At 56.4% G+C, this 15874-nt stretch overlaps 1 protein-coding gene and 1 long non-coding RNA gene across 5 annotated transcripts in view; one reads left to right on the top strand and one right to left on the bottom strand.

The window, feature by feature from the left end:
- Positions 1 to 6462, top strand: part of LOC106148127 — a 15736-nt gene extending 9274 nt beyond the window's left edge. Inside the window, exon 3 of the long non-coding RNA XR_001233291.1 lies at positions 6354 to 6462. This is a non-coding gene — a long non-coding RNA (uncharacterized LOC106148127). The remainder of the gene's footprint in view (positions 1 to 6353) is intronic.
- A 6344-nt stretch (positions 6463 to 12806) lies between these two features.
- Positions 12807 to 15874, bottom strand: part of Wdr93 (WD repeat domain 93) — a 54988-nt gene continuing 51920 nt past the window's right edge. For 3 of the 4 annotated variants that reach the window (XM_013512550.1, XM_005381546.2, XM_005381547.2), the window contains one exon: positions 12807 to 13131. In XM_013512550.1, coding sequence (XP_013368004.1) covers positions 13118 to 13131 — 14 coding nt within the window. In that variant the 3' untranslated portion in view covers positions 12807 to 13117. The remainder of the gene's footprint in view (positions 13132 to 15874) is intronic. The other variant, XM_013512549.1, reaches the window with a different exon arrangement.

Here is a 15874-nt window from a genome sequence, read left to right on the forward strand (position 1 = left end):
TGTGTGTGTGTGTGTGTGTGTGTGTGTGTGTGTGTGTTCTGGGATTGAATCCAAAGCTGTCCACTTACTGCAGCCACCCTTGGTTTACATGTCTGGCCCTTCCAGTTTTACTTTTAGACAGGGTCTTGCTAGGTTATCCGGGCCAGCCTTGGATTTTTCAGCCTCCTGCCTCAGTTTCCCCCACAGCTGGGGTTACATGAACTTTGTGGTTGCACCACGAAGCCCGGCTTCACTGTTTTCAGATGGGAAATTCCGTGGCATTAATTACACCCAGCGCACCCCTCTGCAAGCCTGTCACCATGCCTATTTCCAAAATGGCTTCCTCACTGCAGGGGAAGCTCTCTAGGCATTGGGCAATATCGCCCTCCTGCCCCTCCCCCTTACCCCATCCTTGATAATGTAATCTGCTTCCTGTCTTATGATCTGCCTAGTCTAGGGATCTCATTTATGTGAATCATGTGGCCTTTGGCCTAGATGTTTGGCTCATCTCACTTAGTAATTCTTGGAGGCTCAGCCACATCGCCATGCCGGGGTGGAACCCAGGGCCTCATACACGCTAGGCAAGTGCTCTGCCACTGATCTTCATCTCTGGCCCTTTTATAGTTTTTTTATTTTGAGACAGGGTCTAGCTAGGTAGCCCAGGCTGGCCTCAAACTCTCCATCCCCCTGCCTCAGCCTCCTGACTAGCTGGGGTTACAGGACTGCACCACCACCCCAGGCTTTGGCATGACAGTTGGTTTTTTTGTTCTGTTTTGCTTTTTTTTTTTGAATGAGAGTTTTGAGGCATTCTTGGTAGTCCATGGCTTGGTCCTAACAGTTTAGTTAATTGTGTAGACTGAGGTTCCTTAAGGTTTTCCTTAACCTGTGTTTGAAAAATCATGTTTAAATTGCACATGTAACACATGAATTCAGTCTGTTTGTGAGACACGGTCACACTGCAGATAAGATTACAGTCTCTGACCACCGCCCGGAGCCCAGACCTGCCCCCAGCCCCACACAGGACGCGATTCCACACAGTCACATGCCGTATGACAGTGTAGCAGGCAGCAGTGGACAGACTGTGGTCCCTGAGATGCACCACCTGGCCAGGCTGAGGCCACCTTGGTTAGCATAGGCTCATTCTCTTATGGTCACACAGGAACAAAATCCCTAATGGCTCATTTAGAGAAGGCATCCCTGTCCCTGAATGACATGTGACTGCTTGGCGCGCCTCCTGAGGGCTCTGTGCAGAGGTTTTTATACATAAATGTTTATGTATAAAATGCAGGCACAAAACAGGCAATGGGGGCGCAGGCCTAAAATCCCAGAAGTCAGGGAGGCTGAGGCAGGAGGAGCACAAGTTCCAACCCAGCCTAAGCAATTTGGTGACTTGACAAGAACCTGTTTCAAGTACACTGTTTCAAAATATAACAAACAAACAAACAAATAAAAGTGCTGGAGATGTAGCTGAACATAAAGTCCCTGGGTTGAGTCCTCATCACCACAAAATACAAACAAACCACAGATATCAGGCCCTGGCAGTCACGCTGCATCATTCAATGGCTCTGCTGTGTTTCAGGTTCTGGGTTTCTTTTGGCTTTGCTCATCAGACCACGGTGTCACACTGAGTGGGCGTTCTCCAGCTTGGAGCCACTGGCTATGGGACCCTGGTCCTGGGACAGGGTCCTGCCGCCCCCGCTCCCCGACTGTTTTCTGCCTCCTCACAAACACAGCGGGCGGCAGTGAGGGCAGCAGCACAGCCGGAGAGGGCTTGGAGGCCTGGGGTTCAGAGAAAGCAAGCAGCCTGTCTGGGTTCACACAGCCTATTGTGTGGATACTGAGCCAGACGTCACCCACTTCTTTTTCTTGTCTTTTAGAGATAGGGTCTCGCTATGCAGTTCAGGCTGGCCTTGAGCTCTCTTTGTAGCCCAGGCTGGTCTCGAACTTGCAGTGATCCTCCTGCCTCAGCCTCCCGAGTGCTGGGATTACAGGTGTGTGCCACCATGCCTGGCTACATCACCCACTTCTTAAAGACCAGCATCCCTGACACATCCACCCAGCACCCTTACCCCTGGGCTCAAGCCTGGCCTCATGGCCCAAGCCCCAGAAAAAAGCCCTCTCTCCTCAGGCACGGTGGTCACTCTGGAAGGCTGAGCCAGGAGCACAGTGGTCACTCTAGGAGGCTGGGCAAGTTCAAGCCCAGTCTGGGGAACTTAATGACTTAGCAAGAACTTATCTCAAAATAACAAGCTAAAAAGGGTTGGGGATGTAGCTCAGTGCAAAGATCCTGGGTTCAATCCTCAGTACTGTAAAATAAAATAATAAAATAAAAAAGAATTTTTTTTTTAAGTCCTCTCAAAGTTGGAGGAAGGGCTGCCTGGCTCAGGTGCAAAGTTCCCAGGTGACTGTGTGGCGCCCTCTGCTGGCAGCATCAGGGACTGCGAGGACACTAGAAAGCGAGGGGCCGGTCCTCTGGCCAGAGAAGGGGGGACTTCCTCCAAGGCAGGCAGTTCTGAGGGCCCCTCCTCCGCTGTACAGGTGGAGAAACCGAGGTACAGGTGTCAGGTTTCCCCTCATTCACAGTCTGCACCTTTGCTTTGGGCTGGGACAGTGGCTTATCTCTTTATGCCTCAGTTTCTCCACTTTTTACTCTGAGGCTCAGGCCCACCCCCACTCATCCAGATGAAGCAAAGGAGCTAAGTGTGATGCCCGAGGGAGAGAGGTGCTACCTACTCACTGGGCATTATCAGCAGCCCGACCCACCTCCTGAGCCTTTCCCGGAAGCCAAATCTCTCTCTTCTCTTCCCACCCCCTCCTCCAGCCTAGGCTGCCCGTGACGCCACTGGCTGAGCACCTAGCGGGTCCACAGCTAGATAATCAGATTATGGGTCCAGAGTAATCTATTCCAGATGGCTGGCCAGCTCGGCTCCCGTCTGGAGGTGTGAGGGGGTGATGGTACCTGAGGGGCTCCCCTGGGAGCCTCAGGAGCAGAGGGGGAAGGAATTGGGGCCTGGGTTGCTGGACCTCTGACTGCTCTGGGTCCTGCTTCATCTACTTGTGACCCATGGGGGACTGGATCTAGGGGCGGGAGGCAGGGTCCTCCCCCTCAGTGGCCTTTTAATTCTCTGGGTTGGGGGGTAGTGTTGCTTCACAGTTCTGGGGAGATTTTATTATTTTTATTTTTTTGGTTTATGCAAGGCCTTCACACTGAGCTATATCCCCAGCCCTTTTCTTAGTTTGAGACAGGGTTTGCTAAGTTCCCCAGGCTGGGTTCATGTTTTGGACCCTCCTGTCTCAGCCTGCTGCAGTGCTGGGATGACAAGCATGCACCATCATGCCTCAGACCCTCAGGCTCCACCCTCTAGGGTTCCGGTCCATCAGTTCCAGTGGCCTGGAAAACCCTTTTTACATCCCTAGGGGCTCTGGGAGTGAAGCAAGGCCTGTGGTGGACTTGGGGGTTCTGGGGTCCCCCTCACTCCCAGGGCATCCTCAGGATGAAAGGAAGCCTTCGTATCCTCCAGAGGAGATAGGGAGAGGGAGGAAGGGCAGAACACAGGCTTTGGTCCGCAGGTCTGCCCTGCCCGCTGTGTGACATGAGACACCCTCTCAGCGCCTCTGCTTCCCTGTCTGCTGAGGGGGCCCACGTGCCTACATCGGTGTGCTGAGTGTCAGCAGAGCCCAGCCACCCCTGGGGACAGTCCCCATGGCACAGCAGCCGTGGCCCTGAGACACAGAGGGGACTGCCTGGAGGAGAGCTGAAAGAACACGGGCTCTAACCGCAGGCCTGACTCCAGGGAACGTGGGGGCCTCCTGCAGGTGGGGGCTTCTTGCTGACCCCTCTCCCCTACAGGGCTGCTGTGGAGGTGCTGGAAGGTCCCTGGCTATTTGGGACACCAATATTAGGAGCTTCCCTGATGCTAAGAAGGCTAGTGGCAGCGCCACTTCCTTCTCCTGGGGCTGCTGGCTCCAGCCGGGTTGGGATTAGAGCTGCAAGGGAGGTATTTACCTCGCACCTCTGATTAGCACTCCAGTGTGGGTGTGGAGGGCTGGCTGGGAAATGAGGGCACCGCAGCCGGGCCGGCGCAGGGGGCACAGTGCCAGGACTGGGCCTAGCCCGAGGAAGCAGCCGGGCCTAGATGGAAGGCTGGGGTTGGGGCCTGAGGGGCCTGCGGTCCTGCCTGTCCCCACCCTGCTCGGGCCCAGACTCCCGCCTCTGCTCCGGTGGGGCTGCACCCTGGCCTCCTTTCCCAGCCTTACACGTCGTCGGCAGGGCAGGGCAGGCTCGGGCAGGGGGCAGCAGCCACTGGCTCCGGCACTTGTCAAAACACAGGCCCCACAAGTGTGAAGGCCTCTGCCTGGCAGGAGGGCGAGTGGGCCGTGCGCCTGGAGAACTCGTTAACTCAGCTCCCAGCAGAGAGGGGAGAGGCTGGCCACGATAAGGAGATCAAAGAGGACGGGCAGAGAGAGGGCCTGGCTCAGCCGGGCTCCAGTATGTTCCCAGAGACCCCTGGGGCAGTGGGAGGGAGGGTACCACGCGTCAGCCTTGAGGTCAGGAGACCCAGGCATAGGGCTGGGGTCTCACCCGTCTGCACCCCGACGCCGCCGCCCCGCCTCTCTCGTGCCATCTTGCTGGGCTCTTTGCCTCCACACTTGTTTGCCTCCCCTCCCTTCCATGGCGCTAAGGATTAAACCCAGGGCCTTTGCCCTGAGCTGCATCCCCAGCCCTTTGTAATTTTTAAAATTTTGACACAGGGTCTCACTAAGTTGCTAAACTGTCCGTACTGGACACAAATCTATGATCGGCTGCCCCCACCTCCCAGAGTGCTGGGATTACAAGCCTGCACCACCACATCGGGCCCCCTATGCCTTTTTAATCCTCCCTCCGCCCCAACACAGAGATGATCTTATCATGCTCCCTCTCCTGCTGTGAATCTCTCCATGGCTCCCACTTACTCAATTAATGCTGTTAGGTTTCAGGTGAGAATTCTCAGGCATGTTTTCAACATACAAAGGGCTGCTACATATGTGGCCCCTTGTCCACATATGTCTAGTTGATTTTGTAGCTAATAAAATACAAATTCCATTTCAAAGCACTGTTGACGAGAAGGCAGGAGTGGTGGTTTCCCCTGGAGCTGGCAGCTGGGTGCCTCAGAGACGGCCCAGGAGAGAGGTTTGTTCTACTTTGTATCTGTGGGTCTTTTTGACGTGTTAAGTATGCATGCTTACGTTTTCAAGTTAACACAGATGCAATGATAACACCAGTATTTGGTCACTCTGAACTCCCTCTGCTGCTGGCTCCAGTGTTGAATCACAATCAAGGGCTTTTTTGGACACTCAGATTGGCAGTCCCGGGACAGCAGGGTGCAGTCCCCGGGCAGTGACCAATGTGTAACTGCTTTTCTTCAGGCTCGGCACCACTAAAGAGGCCCAATCACGGGGCCCTCTGGTCAGGTTCTCAGGTTGGACCTGGGGTCCCAGAAAGGCATCACCCAGAAAGGATGCACCCTACTGCAGGTGGAGGGGAGTGGCTCTGCCTCTCCTGGGTGGGACATTGGTGCTGGGACAGCCTTTGGGAGAGCAGTGCAGACTCTTCTGCAGGTGTTAAGGAGACAAGGTCGGGGGCGGTGGAGGGCCGATGCTCCGGGAGCAGGTACCAAGCCACCTGGCCTTCACCGCCACAGCCCAGCTCACCCATCAGTTTCATGGGCACTGAAAGAGACCCTAGAAGCCGCTGCTCTGGTAGAATAGAAAAGGGCACGATGCCTGGCACCACAGTCCAGCGGCAGAGTAGGTGGCCATGTGTGGAGGGCCCAGTGGGGACGGCGCCCGCTCACATTCCTGAGGTGATGTGCTGAGCGCTGTCTGCAAGCGTGGAGTTCATTTCTCCCCTCCCGCCTGCGTTTCTTTCGCTAGTATGGCGCTGAGTAGATGTGGTGAGAGCGGCCGTCCTCACCTTGCTCCTTACGTTAGGGGAAAGGCTTCAGCGTTTTATTATGGAGTGCGATGTTTACCTGTATGCTCTTCTGTCAGGCTGAGGAAGTTCTTCTCTGTTCTTAGTTTGCTAAAAGATTTTATTACAAAATGGTGTCCAGTTCTGTCAAATGTGTTTTCTGCATCACTTCAATTCACATTGCATTTGACAAACCTGTTACACCTGCCCCAAAGTGGCAGCATGCCAGTGATCGGATAGTGGCAGCAGCTGTGGCCAGAGGCCAAGCTTTGGGTCCGGCCAGGCTAGGGGTGCGTAGGGGGGTTAGCAGGCTTACCCCTCCTCTGCTCTCCAGATGTGGCCAGCTTGCCTGATTCTTCTTGGACAGCTTCTTCACCTCTGGAGGGAAGTAGGTCTCACTCCTGGTCCTCACTCTATTCCACAGTTGCTGGTGCAAGCACGGAAGCTCCCGTTATACACAGTGGAAAGGGGCAAGACTATTAAGAATTTGGCCGGGCGTGGTGGCGCATGCCTGTAATCCCAGCACTCAGGAGGCTGAAACAGGAGATCGTCGCGAGTTCAAGACCAGCCTGGGCTACAAAATGAGCTCAAGGACAGCCTGAACTGCATAGCGAGACCCTGTCTGGAAAAAAAAAAAAAAAAAAAAAAAAAAAAAAAAAACTTTTTAAAAAAAAAAACAAAAAAAAAAAAAAAAAAAGACTACGAAGAATTTGCTCCAGGTCCCCAACAGGTGAAGGTGGCCCCAATCCTAGGACCCAGACTCCCAGTTCTAACCTGCAGGCAGCGCCAGGCTCAGGGCACAGGCAGGAGGCCCACACGGGGAAGGGGTGTGCAACCAAGGGCCCCCCACCTTCGCATCCCCCGGCCCGCTTTGATGTGCCGCGCGGGTGGGAAGGGGCCGCTTCACACCTGTGCCCCAGACGCGCGCGCCCGTAGCGCTGCGGGGCCTGGATGCCGCCCTGGGACTGGGGCGCAGCTCGGACGCCGCCGCGCTCCAGCGGAGACTGCGGCCGTTCCCCCTACCCGGCCTAGGGGCACCCGGGTCCCCGGACAGCCGCGCCCTGAGGTGCGGACCCGCGGGGGGACCTCGGGGCAGGGCCAGCTACTGCCAGGAGCTGCGCATGCGCACGCACTCCCGGGCCCTGCTGGAGCAGCGCCGCTGCGGGCGGGCGACACCGACGGCCAGAGCCTCACTAAGGAGGGGACGCTGCGCCTGGCCATCCGCTACATCGGCCACCTATCGGCCGTGCTGGGCCTCGGCGACTACGAGCGGGTGCGGCCTCCCCGCGAGGCTGTGCCCACACCGCGGCAGGGCGTCCTGCGGGTCCCGGGCTAGCGTTAGTGGTTAGTGGTTAGCAGGGCCCGTCCCGTCGGGGTGGCGCCCCCTCCTGCCCGCGCGCAGGGGACGGGGACGGGCGCGGTCCTCGCAGATCGTTCCTCCCCTCTCTGCCCCGCGCAGTTCCTTCCTGGAGACGAGCTGGCTCTGCTCAAGTCCTGGATGCTCCCTCGCCCTGGAGTGGTCGCCTGGGGCCCCGTCCGAGCACCGACGCTCTTCTGGCCTCGGCGCCTGGGAAGCCGACCCTTTCGCCCCTGGCGCGGGCATCCCCGCGGGTGGGCGCCGGCCTCAGCAGGTCGGCCTTTTCCCACTCCTCCTTGGCAGGAGGCGCTGTGGGGTGACGCTGCGAAGCTGTAGGAAGCTCTGTGCCGTGTGTATTGATTTATTTGTGAAGCAGCTTGTACTGGTGTCCGTGCGCAGTTCTTCCTCGACGTGGACAGAAGCCCCCGAGGGCAACACGGGAGCGTTGGGAGGGGTCATCATCGTCAGCCCGCGAGCGCACGGCCCGGCGCTCTTCCTGCTTGCCCGCTCCTTTCGGCATGGGGCAGCCTGGAAGGGGTGGCGTGGGAGTTCCTACGGGAAAGTGCCAGCGAGTGGTCTGTCCTCTTTTTTCGAACCTGGTGGGGAATTGAATATGCATTTTACAGAATCAGACCTTTATTTTTTATTTTTTGGTTCCGGGAACCGAACTCTGGACCTTGCACTTGCCAGGCAGGCGCTTATGCCACTGAGCTATATCCCCAGCGAGCATTTTACAGAATCAGGACCCGCACTCAAGCCGGGCTAGGGCTTGGGAGTTGGAGCTCTGCGCCCTGGTAGATTTAGCCAGCTCACTTCATTATGGGGCCCAAGTGGACGCTGCTTCCAAGGGATGGCTCTGCCCTGAGTTCTGACTCCCTTTGGGCTGCAGCATCCTGACCTTGGACTTGGGCATTTCCCGTCTGCCCTCTTCTGTGATACAGAGCGCAAAGGACATCAGTGGGCCGGGCTGCACTTATGTCGCATGACTCTGGTGAGCCGCCCTGGTGAGTGAGGGTGACCTGTTGGGCCACTCGCAGTCTCTCTGGGGCTGCTGAACCGCTGCCCCCACTGGTGGTATCAGATCAGGAAGCGCTGGGCAGAGGGAGCCTCCAGCCCAGAAGAGGGCGCCTCAGCCAGCAGGGTGGGGTGGGGTGGGGTGAGGGGTTCAAGAGCAACCACGCAAGCGTTTGCAGCTCTTCAGCTACCTCTGCCAAGGGCTCCGCCTCTGTGGACACACAGTTCTCCCCTCTTCCCCTTCAGGTCGACCTTAGTGCAGGCTTTTGTGTTTCAATCTCATCCTTGATTGAGATAATAAATTACCTTGAGGCTTTTTTTTTTTGGAACAGGGAATCGAACTCAGGACCTTGCACTTGCCAGGCTCGGGCTGTGCCGCTGAACTATATCCCCTAGCCGAGATAATAAATTACATACTATAAAATTCACCTTTGTTTTTGAAACAAGGTCTTACTGTGTAGTGCAGGCTGGCCCTGAACTCACTGTGTAGCCCAGGCTGGGCTCAAACTTGTGGCAATCCTCCTGCGTCAGCCTCCCAAGTGCTGGGATTACAGGTGCTGCCACCACCGCCCTGGTCACCCTTAATTTTAAAGTGCACAGTGTACGGTTTGGGTATATTCATAGAGTTGTACAATTATCACCACCAATTTTAGAACATTTTCATCACCTCTGAAGAGAAACCTCCCCCATAGTCCTCCTTACTCCCATCCCACCCCACCCCAGCCCCCACGCTTTCATTTTCTGTCCCTGGATTTGCCTGTTCCAGACATCTCATGTTCAGAATTACACAGTGGAGTCACACAAAGTGGCCTGCTGCCTCTGGCTTCTGAGCACGATAAGGCTCACCCGTGTGTCACGTACGTCACTCACCATTCCTTTTTGTTATAGGATGACATGGGTCGTACGCTACCCTTACCCCAGGTTTATCTGGAGCATCTGGGAATATTGCTAGGTTTTGCTTTTGTTTTTGCTTTTTGGAGACAGACTCTTGTTATGTAGTCCAAGATGGCCCTGAACTCACTATGTAGCCAGCTGGGCTCGAACTCACAGCAATCCTCCTGCCTCAGCCCAGTGCTGGGATTACAGACATGCGCCTTTGTTTTCGTTTTTAAAATGCTTCGGAGAGCTTTTCCAGGGCTCAGGCCAGCGAGGAGGGGCAGTGATGCAGAGAGGGGCGGGGTCCAGGCCTGAGCAGAGCACCCCTCATGACTTCTGGCTGCAGAGTGGATCCAAAGCCAAGCCCTGCGGGGGCTGGGGGGGACTCACGCCTCCCTTTTTCCACACCTCTGCCGCTACCTGGCTTCCCTCCTAGAACCCTAACTGGGATAGAGCCTGAAGTCTTCCACCCCACTGAAGTCGGCCTTGTTTACAGAGTCTATTTGCATAGCAAAGGCCCCCTGGCCCAAGATGGGGAATTAAAGTTATTAGCAAGTCTTTTCACAGATAAGTGGGGCTCCTCGGCAGCTCCTTCCCTGTGAGGGCCTCTCCTCCCGCACAGGGCTAAGCGTATTAGCGCCTGGGTGTGAAGTTTCATTAACACGTCCCTGCTAATAGCTCGGAGACCCGGACTGAGATAGGAAGGGTTTGCCTCCCTCCTGCTGCTCCAGTCCGTGCCCCCCTTCCGGCCCCCTCCTCTGCCCCTGGAGGAGACCCTGCGTGCCATCCACAGTGACAGTGACAGCAGCCGTACCCCATTCTTAGCCAACTTGCAAGGTACCCCAGTTTTGGGGTCATGTTTAGGACGGATGGGCAAGTGGTGTTGCACACTTGTAATCCCAGCACTCTGGGAGGCTGAGGCAAGAGGACTGTAGATTCCAGCCCAGCCTGGGAAATGTACTGAGACCTTGTCTCAAAATTTCTTTTTAAGAAGAGGATGGGGTGGGGATGTAGCTCAATATGAAGGCCGAGGGTTCAGTCCCTGGTGACAACACCGAGAGTGCATGCTTCACTGCCTCAGCTGAATGCGGGCTGGGGTCAAGAGCAGAGGGCGGTGGGCAGCACAGGCCCCCTCTGGAGCCGCCTGGGTTAGGCCCGCTGGAAGGAGGGCGCAGTGATCGTGTGGGCACAGGGCGTTGTGCCCGGCCAGGATGAGCCTGCCATCTGTCACCGAGGCCCGGCAGCTGCCTGCTCTCCCAGTCTGAGCCTGTCCACAGAGACCCCCGACGCCAGAGGCGCAGCCTGGCTGTGTGCTCCGCCGCTAAACAGCAGCTCGCTGTCAAGTCGCGCAGCCGCAGCATCCTCGTACCTGTCCACAAGTCGGAGGCCGGAAGCATGCAGAGGTGCTCGGCTGTTCCACAGAGGTAGTTTGTTGCCATTGGGGGGGGAGGCCACTAGGCAGGTGACCAACAAATCCTGTCCTTGGAATGGCCTGCCAGGCAGGGGTGCGCACTGGGCGGGTGCTATCGGGTCCCTCAGGCCCTGGCCAGCAGCAGGGAAGCCGTGTACTGTGGATGTCAAGGAGGGGCGACTAGGTTGGCTGTTGTATGTTCACACAGATGCTTCAAGGACATAGCAAGGTCCCCATCTGAGTGCCCCGGCAAAGACAGAGGGGTGGAGACCAACAGCTGTCCACGTCGGCAGATGCCAAACATCCCCGGAGCAGGCCAGGCCTGGGGAGGGGCGTGATGTGCCCGAGGGATACCCAGGGGGCCATGGCTCCTGTCACCGAGGGGGCAGAGCCTCCTCAGCCTGGGGGTACACTGGCCCCAAGGACGGTGTAGCCCTAGCCACTGCTCCCTCCTGGGGATCCCCAGCCTACACCGGCTTTGCCAGGCCCCGTTCCTCCTCTCCCCCCTCTCTGGATCTGGCATGCAAGGCTCCTTGGGCATGCAGATGAGGCCTGGGGTGGAGCGAGAGACCCTGGACAGGGCTGGGCTGCACCTCAGCCTAGTGCGGTGCCGGCAGAGCCCTCCACTGTGGCGCAGCTCAGGGGCCTCGGCCTTCTTCCCCGACAGCCTGTGTCACTCTTCCCTCAGACAGTTCTCCCTGTGGTCTTAGCTTGGGGACGCGACTTCCCCTTTCCCGCCAGGGACGGACGAGCCACAGGCCTGCACCTCAAGGGCTCAGGAAGTCCACTGCCAGGCACTGAGAGGGGCTGGGTGCTCTGCAGCACCAGGAGGTCACAGGGGCCTGGCTGACGGACTGAAAAACACGGGGACTCTGGATTCGATCCTGACATCTGGACCCAGCTGCAGCCCGAGCCTCCCTGGAGGGCGCTGGGCTCTCTCAGAAGCACAGCCCGTCTTGCTAAAGGCAGTGGAGCTGGGGTTCTGGCCCTGCTGTTGGACTTGCCCATCAGGATTGGTTTCAGCCTGTTCCGAGCTGTGTAATACGAGTCTCCATTTCCCGCTCTGTAAAACCGGGATGATAATAACATCTCCACGCGGAAGGCTACTGCACTATGCGAATGTTGGTTCCCTTGGCCTTCAGGCACAGTGTGAGGCCAAGGCCACCTTTCAAAGGTTACCTGCCTCACCTTGCAAAAGGGGCTGCCAGGCACCTGCCACATGGAGGAAAGAGCTGCCTTGGTCCTGTGTTTTTATATCCTGTAGCACCAAGGGGAAAGGGTCCCGGGTGGGGACCTCTTCATCTGGGGACATTTAGCCAGGCAGCATCACTGCCTGAAGGGAGGTGTTGGGCCAGCGAGGGGCATGGTGTGCGACCAGCAGGGGAGGAGAATGGGCACAAAGGAAGCAGCTGACATATTCAGCCAGGGAATTAAGCATCTGGCCGGTGGGAAGCTGAGCCACAACCGCCTGCAGTTCTCAAGGGAACCACGAGGTGTCCTCAGAGGGGCGGGCCTGTCCTTCAGCTGCTGGGGGCCCTCTGCCCAGTTTCCCTGTTATTTTGGGTTCTTTTGGCTTCTCTCTCTCCTTCTTCTTCCTATTCCTCTTCTTTTTCCTCTCCCTTTTTTCTATTTTCTTTGCAACAGGTCTCACTATATAAGTCCAGACTGGCCTTGAACTCGCTGTGTAGCCCAGGCTGGCCTCCAATTTATATCAGTCCTCCTGCCTCAGCCTCCTGAGTGCTGGGATGACAGGCGTGCAGCACAATGCCAGGTTTCCCTGGGAGGGGCAGTTTTTAGGAAGCAAGGGTCTCCAGGACCCCCCATCTCCTCTAGGTTCCTGAGCCAGTGGGCAACTCAGTAGAGGTCCAAGTCCTACCAGCCACAGCACCCAGGCGGCCCGAGGCTGTCGTCCCACCAGTGAGTCCTCGCTTGGTGGCAGCGCTTTTCCTTTCTTCCTCTGTGGTGCTGGGGATGGAACCCAGGACCTTGTGCGGCTCGGCCAGGTGCCACACCACAGCCCGTGGCGGTGCTGGTAAAGGCAGGGGCGGGCGGGGTGAGGGAGAAGCAGGAGGAGAGGAAGGGGCCTGGCTGGCTGAGGAAAGTGCTATCGCCGGCCTCCAAGGCCAGCAGGCCTCCGCCCTGTGCCGGGAGAGCCACAGCCGGGCCCTGCCGGGTGTGGGGTGTGTGGGGACGATGGGGCCCAGCATGACAACGTGGAGTCTGGAAACAAACTGCTATTTATTCGGGTGACACACTGTCCCCCACCCCCGGCACTGACAAGGGGCTTAGTGTTTGGTGGTCCCCAAGGTACTGTTCCCCGCACCGGCTCTGTGGACCGCAAGTCCAGGGCCCTTGGGCTGGGGCTGTGTGTCGCTGTGTCCCCCATTCTGGGAGTGGCTGCCCAGGCGGGATCTTCTTTGGCGTCCCCGGCGGCTGTGTGGCTGTCACCTCCGGAGGTTCTCCCTCTGGAGCAGCATGGAGTACCTGCGAAGCCGGGTCCACTCATGGTCTTTTGACACCTGGGGTTTCTTCAGCTTCTGGAAGCTGAGGGCCACAAAATCAGAGGTGAGAGGCGCCTCCCCACCTCCTGGTCCCCGCCCTGGGGCAGACCTGGGTCGCCCTGTGCTCAGGGAGAAACTGAAGATGACGACTAGTTCATCTTAGGGTCCTCAGGGCTGGCACCCTTCGCTGAGAACAGGCCAGGAGGTATGAGTGGATGGGCGGGTCTGGACTGAGGAAGAAAGGCCCGTTTGCAAACAAAAGTGGATGTGCATACATGATGGACTACTACTCAGCCTTCAAAAAGGAGATTCTGACCCTTGATAGCACAAGACGGACCCCAAGGGCCTTATGAAGCCAGTCATGAGGGGGAAGGACCACAGGTCACTTATCTGAAATGTATGGGTTCTGTCTTTTACAAATCAGAGCTTAAAGATATCACATAAAAGCATGTTTGAGAGACAAAAAAAAAAAAAGCTGGGCGTGGTGGCACACACCTGTAATCCCAGCATTCGAGAGGCTGAGGCAGGAGGGTCGTTGTGAGTTTGAGACCAGCCCGGGCTACTAAGTGAGCTCAAGGCCAGCCTGAACTGCATAGTGAGACCCTGTCTCAAAAAGACAAAACAACAACAACAACAAACAAACCATGTTTGGCACAGACCAAGCCGAGATTTCATCGCACTGTGCATGCAGATGGGCACTGTCAGTGGGGTGTGGGGGTGCAGGGGTGGGGTGGGGGTGCACTGCTGCCCAGGCTTCTGCCCTGGGTGACAGAGTAAGATCAGCCGAAACAGCAAGAGGGACACTTTGAGGAGAAAGGCAAAGATTGTAGCTTTGGATTTGTTTTTTGAGACTGTGTGAGACATCTACGTGGACACAAGGAATTCTAACTTAGAAAGTAAGCTATGCTGGGGCATGGTGGTGCACACCTGTGATCCCAGCCCTTGAGAGGCTGAGGCAAGAAGAGCGTTGTGTGTTTGAGGCCAGCCTGGACTACCTAGTGAGATCCTGTCTCCAAAAAACAAAACAAAACAAAAAGCAATCAACAAACTGGGAATGATGCTGCGTGCCTGTGATCCCTGCACTCTGGGAAGCTGACACAAGAGGATCACAAGTTCCTGCTCAGCTGGGCAAGTTAGTGACTTACTGAGACCCTGTCAGAAAGAAAGAAAAAAAGGAAGGAAGGAGGAAGGAAGGAAGGAAAGACAGGCTGGAGACACGGCTCTGTGTGAAGGCTGGCATTCAGTCCCTAATACTGGCATTAATTATCTAACAAAACGGTAACCTATACATTGTTTCTTAAAAAACACATGTAAGTAGGCAAATGCGGAGAATAAAAGCTCCTCTTACCTCACATGCTTACTTTCTGTTCCCAAAGCAAATAACCAACAGCTTCTTTTGTATCTAACATTTTTCCACTCCAGCGCACTCACTCAATCTAAAGAGGTTGCACACGGAAGTGTGCAACACACTGCTGTGCACGGTTTTGTCACTTAGAGTCTCCCCTCCCCGCCCCCCCGTGTTCAGCGCTGTTTATGGCACACAGGGGCCCCGGCCTGTGCTGGGTCAGCAGGCTGCAGTGCACACCCTAGTGTGCAAGGATCTTGTCTGTGTGTGGGCAAGGGGCAGGCTAGAAGCTCAATGTGCTACAGCTCCACCCCCCGCTCCTTCCCACACGATGGCATCCTGGGATGGGTGGTCCTACAAGTCTCAGCTTTCTGCTGCTGCTGCTGACAAGGATAAAGGTGATGCATGACTATAATCTCAGCATGTAGGAGGCTGAGGCAGGAGGATCGTGCACTTGAAGTCAGCCTGGACTACATACTGAGTTCAAGGTAAATCTGGATCCTGTTCAGTCATCATCATCATCCTGCAAAGCACTTAGCATAGCACCCGGCACATAGTAAGTGCACAGTAAAGCTTAACTGATTATAATAGCACCATGCTGGTGCTGATAAATAAATGGAAGTGGAGCAGCTGGGCCGAGGGGTCAGCACAACATCGCATAGGTGAATGACTCTGCAGGGGCAGCTGAACAGAAGAAACTAGAGACTAAAACACAATCGTGAACAGCTCACGGAAGACACAGATGATTTGCGAAGCACGATGCTGGCGAGCAGGAGGGCTTTCTCTGCGGCTCTAGCAATAAAGAGTAGCTGTAAACAGGGTGTCCAGTTTTCAGAGGTCAGCGGGCTTTGCCCCAGACACCCGCTAGAGGGCGCCAGAGTCAGGCCCTCTCAGCCGGACCGCCCGCAGCAGTCTGCAGAGCCCGCGGTGCCTGGGTCTCGATGCGCTCAAAGCCGCTCCTCAGGTCCAGCTAGGTGACAATTCAGCGCTTCTATCTGGCTAAACAAGCAATCCAAATGACTTCAGTCCAAAGCCCAAGCAGAATAATACTCGCCACAGTACTGAAAAAACTCTTAGAAGAGGAGGACATCGCAGAAGAAAATCCAGGGCCAGTCGCAGAAGAGGCGAGAGGTTTACCACCCTGGATGCAGAGCTGAAAGGCTGATTTTAATGCTTAACCTCCAAGTTAAGCTAACACAGAGCTCCTGTTTTTCCTGCCTGCTTCCACAGCCAGTGTAGGAAGGGCGGCCTGGGAGATGGGAGGGTGGCCGGGGGTTATGGGAGCCACACCTTCTCCCCAGCATCGGCCACCAAGGTCTTTGGGCCCCAGGTGGTCAGCACCCTTCGCGTGCTTTTTCGTGCACGGGACAGTGGCGCAGAGTGCGCGCGTATTCCAAGGACAGCGGCTCAGGGCGGCGGGAGGGGAGAGCAGGGGCGCATC

This window comes from Chinchilla lanigera, unplaced genomic scaffold (assembly GCF_000276665.1).
Source record: "Chinchilla lanigera isolate Chin_1 unplaced genomic scaffold, ChiLan1.0 scaffold00015, whole genome shotgun sequence".
Classification (NCBI taxonomy): Eukaryota; Metazoa; Chordata; class Mammalia; order Rodentia; family Chinchillidae; genus Chinchilla; species Chinchilla lanigera.